The sequence below is a fragment of the Lactuca sativa genome, chromosome 2, assembly GCF_002870075.4.
Source record: "Lactuca sativa cultivar Salinas chromosome 2, Lsat_Salinas_v11, whole genome shotgun sequence".
Taxonomy (NCBI): Eukaryota; Viridiplantae; Streptophyta; class Magnoliopsida; order Asterales; family Asteraceae; genus Lactuca; species Lactuca sativa.
Window position 1 is genome coordinate 95377170 of NC_056624.2, and position 7302 is coordinate 95384471.

Below are 7302 nucleotides of genomic sequence, written 5' to 3' on the forward strand. Positions count from 1 at the left end.
GAAACCAAGTTTGACTATGTTGGCTAGCGAAAAGGAGGTAAAAAAGGTTCTCAACAAAAAGAAGGAGATTTATGTCCTTTTGCGAAAGAAGACCTAAAGATAAAGGTTGGGAATGAAGACCAAAAAGAGGAAGTGAATGCGAAAGTAGAAGGCCCGATCGCATAATTGCTCGTGGAGTTTTGTGATGTTTTCCCAACTGATTTACCACCAGGTTGGCCACCAATCCACAATATTGAACGTCATATCGACCTCGTTCTAGGTGTTTCTTTACCAAATAAGGCGACTTATCATTGCAATCTAAAGGAAACAAAGTATTTGAAAAAGCAAATTAATGAATTAATGAACAAAGGCTATGTTCGTGATAGCCTTAGTCCATGTGTTATTCCGGTCTTACTCGTGCTTAAAAAGGATGGAACATGGCGAATGTGTGTGGATAGCAAAGCAATGAACCGTATAATGATCAAGTATAGGTTTCCCATTCCTAGAATTGACAATATGTTGGATGAATTGTATGGGTTGGTGGTGTTTTCGAAGATCGAATTGCGAAGTGGTTATCATTAGATTCATATGAGAGAAGGTGATGAATGGAAGAACCTTTCAAGACCAAGCATAGGTTGCACGAATAGATGGTGATGCTATTTTGTCTTACGAATGCTCCTAGTACTTTTATTAGATTGATAAACGAAGTATCAAAGTTTTTTCTTGGGAGATTCGTAGTTGTATACCTTGATGGTGTCCTTGTATATAACAAAAGCAAATAAGATCATATGGTGCATTTACAAATGGTGTTTGAGACTCTTAGAACACAAAATCTTTATGAGAAAAGGGAAAAATGTTCGTTCTTGGTGGAAAAGGTGATTTTCTTGGGTTATGTTCTTTCCAAAGAAGACAATTCGGTAGATCAATCCAAGATTGATGCAATAAAGTCATGGCCTACTCCTACTATTGTTTCAGAACTCCGATCATTTCATGGGCTTGCTTCGTTTTATAGGAGGTTCATTCACGACTTTAGGACCATTATGAGTCCGACCAAAGGTTATTTGAAGAAGGAAACTTTCACATGGGGGGAGGATGCTCAAAAGACCTTTGCAAAAGTTAAGGAGTTATTGTGTGATGATTCGATTTTAGCACTTCTGGACTTTTCACAACCATTCAAGGTAGAGTGTGATGCGAGTGGCATTGGAATATGAGTTGTTCTCATTCAAGGTAAGCGGGTTATCTCTTATTTTTTGGAAAATATTGTAGGTGCTCGATTAAATTATTGTACATATGATAAGGAGTTTTACGCTACTATTCGAGCGTTGGATCATTGGAGCCATTACTTACGTTCAAATCATCTTATTTTGCACCCGGATCATGAGTCGTTGAGGTATATTAATGGTCAACAAAATTTGAGTACACGACATGATAAAGTAGATGGAGTCTTTGCAATCTTCTCACTTTTCGTCCAAGTATAAAGATGGAAAAAGCAATGTGGTCATTGATGCATTGTTGAAGCGATATTCTTTGCTAGTAACTTTGGATGCTCGATTCTTGGGGTTCGAGGCATTGAAAAGTTATTATGTAACCGACATAGGTTGTTGAGATTTGTTTTTAAAGTCTACAGGTGGACCTGAAGGTGATTTCGTCTTACAAGAAGGTTTTATTTTCAAATGCAATAGACTTTGCATTCCAAAGCATGCAATTCGCGAGATGTTGGTGCGAGAAGCTCATGGTGGAGGGATGGCCGGACACTTTGGTGTTACCAATACTTTGGATATATTAAAGGAACATTTTTATTGCCCAAAGATGTTAGGAGACCTGACCAAGATCGTGAACAAGTATGTGACGTGTCAAATGTCCATGAGTTCGTTCAAGTCGGGGTTGTACTCTCCTTTGTCGGTTCCTAATCATCCTTGGGAAGATGTTGTTGGATATAGTGTCTAAGTCCATAACTTTATTTGGTATGTACTTGACCCGACCCGGCATGGTCCATTTGGGTTGCATGGCATTGCAATACTTGGATAGACTATATGAGAGAATAAGGCACTTATGATTATTAATATATTATAAGTTCTAATATATTAATAATAGTATTATTTAATTAGTATTGATCAAGTATTAATCTAGTATTAATTTGGTGATCAAAGTGAGACTAATTAAATATATAGGGTTGATTATGACAATCATCAATTCTTTTATGGTGGATTAATGATCCATGGTTTATGGGTTTGGTTATAACCATATGGAGCTCCATGGATAGTCCATGGGAGTTACAAACCCATGGGTCATGAGAAATGAAGAGTCATGACAATTAAGAGTATTCATGTGAAAACCCTAATTGTGACAACACTATAAAAGGAACCCTTTGGCTAGAAAAATCAGACCTAGAGTGTTTCTAGAGAGGGCATAACCGATTTTCAAGTGTAAGAAGTATTCTCTCAAGTTATTCCAAGTTTTGTGGTGTTGTGTGAAGCATTTGAGGCACAACATTTGGGGTGCTAGGCTCACCAAGTCTTGAAGGAATCCAAGCAACAACAAGGTATGTATTTCTTCTAGTTTTTATGTTTTATGTAATCCCCATGCCATGCTAGTTAGGAAATAACCTTGAAAAATAAATTTGCATGTATATAGAGAAAACATAGATTCAAGGTTATTAGGTGTGACAACCCGTAAATTGTTCCGTCGCTGTAACCCATTCTCGTCGGTAGAACCCGTTTGTCTTTCAATGTTTCCGCTAACATTTTGGATTAGGTCATTTAATTTAAGACTTTTATTATGACCTCGTAAGTATCCAAACACATTAGAAACTCAAGAAAACACTCCAAATTAGTAATTAGAAAACTTTTAGTTTCGACCATGTCGGGTTACAACAATTAAATCGGGTAAGACCAAAAGCCTCGTTTAACGTCAGTATCGGGTAGAATTCCACCGTGTCTCAAACTCAACCCATATATAAAGTTCAAAGAACTTCATTTGAAGCTTTTTCAACCTCTCTCTACTCTCTCTCTTCAATTCCAAGCTTTTGATCCAAAATCACCTCAATTCAAGCTCCAAATCGATAAGGTAACTACCCTAACTCATAGATTAGCATCCTTAGCATTCAAATTCGTGTTAAAATCATGGAATAGGACGAACATCATGTGTTTATGACCCTAGAACAGTCTTGGGCCGCAAACACACATAAAAGGGGTTTTGAGCCCCAAAACCCTCCCAAATCACTTATGGAGCTTGGAAATGACTTAAGGACTTATTGGAATGGACTAGGAACACCAAAAACTCAACACTTAAGGGGTAAATATGAGTTTACGGCCCAAGAACATGCTTAGACCGTAAACACCCATTCATGGGCAGTAAACACCTTTTAAGGTGTTAAGATGCACCTTAAACACCTTTGAAGCCTTGAATTAATGTCTAGAAGCAACCACACATGAGTTAGAGGCCTTAAACTTGATAAAAACCACTTCCTTAGGAGTTCACGGCCGTAAACCCCCCAAGGATAGGTTCCTCGTCCGTAAACTCCTAAAACATGGTCAAATGATGCCCTAAATTCCATCAAAGGCTTGTAAATTGACTTAGAATCACATATGATTGATCTAGCACCACCAAAACATGAAAGGAATGGATATATAGGAGCTTACGGCCGTAAACTCCATTAGATGGTCCCTTTAATTGTTAAATCCCTTTCCAATGCTCTAGAACCAAACCTAGAATCATCCCTCAAATGTTATAAGGCCAATTAGCACCCAAGAGCACCACCCATGAGTTTACGGCCGTAAACTCATGGGGATGTGGTATTTAGGGCCGAAAACTCCTCTAAGAGTTTACTCTTGAAGAGTAAACTCCATGCCTAAGCCATACACCCCCTTAGATGCCACCCGGGTCACTCCAAACACTTGAATTGAAGTGTTTCGCGTCTAGAAGTGTTTATTCTTATTCAATTAATAGATCAAGGTCTAATTAGATACATGTGACAACCCAAAGGTTATTCTGTTATATTACCCCGTTTCCGTTAACGGAATATTCCATTTTATAAAAGTTCCGTTAATTTGAGGTCGTCAAATAAATAAATGTTTTATTTATTTATATATTTTATGTCGTTATCGTCGTGATAAGATAAATAAAAACACGTAAATTACATTTCCATTTAATTGGAAAAAGTTAATTTTTATTACGACCATTTAACCGGGTAAAAAGTTTAAACCTCGTTAAAACATTAGTATCGGGTAGTAGTATACCGGGTGCAACACCCAAGGTATATATATAGGGAGTTGAACACCCCATAGAACTCTTTTACCACCCTAAACTCATTTCCTCCCTCTACCCTCTCCCTCAAGCTCGTTTTCGACTCAAAACCGCAAGTTTCCGCCTCGAAAACGTAAGATCTCCTACCCTAACTTATTCTAGACATCATTGGTTGTGGTTTTAACCTAAAAATCGAACATAGAGGCTGTTAAGGATGAGTTTACGGCCTAAGAACCTCCTTAGGCCGTAAACACCTAAAATGGTGCCAAAAGTCCCAATTTTCCTTCATTTGAGCTTAGAAACTAGTTGTGGAATTAACCTAGAAGTGTTTGAACCTCAAAACAACAATTTTTAGGGCATAAAAGAGGGTTTACGGCCCAATAACATGCTTAGGCCGTAAACACCCGCTAAACTTGTAAAATCAAGTCCAAAACACTTCTAAACCACCCTTGGACTTAAGATATGGCTTAGGGACTTGCTATTTCGGGTTTTGAGCAATTAAACACAAACATTTGAGGGGTGAAATAGAGTTCACAGCCCAAGCATGTGCTTAGGCCATAAACTCCCCTAAATCATGCAAAATGGGAGTTTAAGCCCCCTAAAGAGCCCTATACCCTTACTAGAATTTGTTAGAATTAAACCAAAGGCCTAGAAATTAAGGAATGGGGGTGTATGAGATTTTACTACCATAAACCATAGGGTTTATGGCCGTAAACTCCCAAGGAGTGGCCTTTGGGCCGTAAACTCCAAGGGAGTATACTCTTGGACCCTTAAACACCCCTATAGCTTTGTATAATTCCTTAAAACCATTTCTAGAACCACATGAGACTTGGAATCACTCAAAAACACTCCTCCCATGAGTTTACGGCCATAAAATCATGGGGGATGTGGCGTCCCATGAGCCATACACACCCTTAAATGTTACCCGGGACACCCCTAGCACTTAATCAAAGTGTTTTTTTCGCACTTTAGGATGCGTATACTTGTTTAATTAGTATTATATGTACTAATTGTATGTAAACATATGTTATCATATGTTAATAGGTCACTAAGTGTGTTCAAGTCTTTACTTGACACCAAGCACCCACCCGGCACCTTCGTTCGATCCACTTACAACAGGTGAGTTCATACCCCTGAATGAACCTTTTAAATGTTTTTACATGTTTTTATGGGGGGGGGGGGGGAATACAAGTTAAACATGCCAGTTATTATATCAATCACATGTGATTGATAACCCGCATGCTCAAGGATTTATTACACTGTTAACTGTTTTACCAAGTATGATACTGTAAATGGTTCTCTAAAACGTCTCTACTTGTTCAAAGCTTTCCTCAAATTGACTTTCGCACTGAATGTTTTATCAAAGTTTCATTTAAAACTTGTTTATGAAAGGTTTTCAAAGGATTTCTAAAGGTTTTCAAACTTATTTTACTAAAGAATACTAAGTCATGCTTTTCTTAAGTGTAAAGGTTTTCCAAAGTTTTTCATCAAAGTTTTCTTCCATGTTTTTATACTTCTACTTGTTAAGAAACTACTGATTCATTATGTTTCCACGTAGTTACTGCTCCTACTTGGCTAAATACTACTACTTTGATAACACTTTTACTTCGTAATACACTCTTACTTTGTGATACACTTTTACTTCGTGATACACTTATACTTCATGATACGCTTATACTTGTTAAACGCTTCTACTTTGTTAATACTACTACTTCGCAAACGCTCCTACTTTATTACCGCTACTACTTCACGAACGACTCCTACTTCATTAATGTTATTTCTTCGTAAACGCTTATACCTTATTAGCATTTCTCCTTTGTTAGCGCTCCTACTTCACGATACGCTTATACTTCACGATGCGCTTATACTTCACAATACGCTTCTACTTCACAATACGCTTCTACTTGTTAAACACTTAAACTTCGTTAAATGCTTCTACTTAGTTAAAGGTATGCCTGTGCTTGTATAAGCTATGTAAATAATGTTTAAAGGACTTAGGAGGGCTAGTTCGCCCTATTTCCTTTTCTTCGTTGAGATGTGGTCTGGTGGGATCGGATGTCCATCCGAAGGTCGTTTGATCATTAGTTATATATTATGTATACAAGCATAGACATATAGGTTTACATTAGTCAGTTTAGTTGGGAGTCTCTATCATTAGTTCAGTATTTTACATCAGATCTCACTATACGAGATACATCTTCAGTACACGGCCTTCTCCGTTGTCAAGTTGGTAACCAGAGTCTCTTGTAGGGAGAGCGGACATTGTGTGTATAGATCTATATGGGGTTGACACCCCCACACCCTGACTGCTAGCTACAGTCCACGACCTACCAAGCCAAGGGGTGACAAATGTCATACTTACACCGACGCTTGCAGGGCGTCTAGTTCTCTAGTGTCTATCAGTATGGTTACGAGTATCTCGGGGTTGCCTTATAATTCATGGCGTTAAGGTAACGAGTTTTAACACTGTACTCATTATTTTAGACCGTGCTAGTTGTATCTTTCATTTGATACTGTCTAGGGTCTGTATTCACTGTTTTAGACCGTGCTAGTTGTATCTTTCATTTGATACTGTCTAGGGTCTGTATTCATTGTTTTAGACCATGCTAGCTGTATCTTTCATTTGATACTGTCTAGGGTATGTATTCACTGTTTTAGACCTTGCTAGCTGTATCTTTCATTTGATACAGTCTGGGTCTATGTCTCCTTTTGTTAGACTGAGCCAGGCGTGTCGTTCATTCGATACTCTCCTGGAGTCTATGATTCCTTTTGCCTTTGTCAGCAGTCTTCACTGCTGAGGCATATGTTATTTTCCCTGATATTCTCTTACTTTCTTTAAAATCAAATCCTGTATTTTGATAATGATAGTGTTTAAGGGAAAACTACTTTTTACAACATAACTCTGACGGGTCTTGGTAGAAGACTACTTTTATTTAAGAAAATATAGGATTTTCTGGAAAGGACTCTAATGCACCCTTGATTCTAAACTACTAATACTTATATAAAGTTATTTGGATAAAATGACACTAAATACTTATGAACTCACCAGCATTTGTGAAAATGCTAATACTCGCTTTC

At 37.8% G+C, this 7302-nt stretch overlaps 1 protein-coding gene across 1 annotated transcript; it reads left to right on the top strand.

Annotated features, from left to right (window-relative positions):
- The first annotated feature begins 782 nt into the window (after window positions 1-782).
- Window positions 783-1257, top strand: LOC111895097 (uncharacterized mitochondrial protein AtMg00860-like). Its single transcript, XM_023891207.1, has 2 exons — window positions 783-1157; window positions 1246-1257. The coding sequence occupies exons 1-2, from the start codon at window positions 783-785 to the stop codon at window positions 1255-1257; spliced, it is 387 nt and encodes a 128-aa protein (XP_023746975.1).
- The last annotated feature ends 6045 nt before the right edge of the window (window positions 1258-7302 follow it).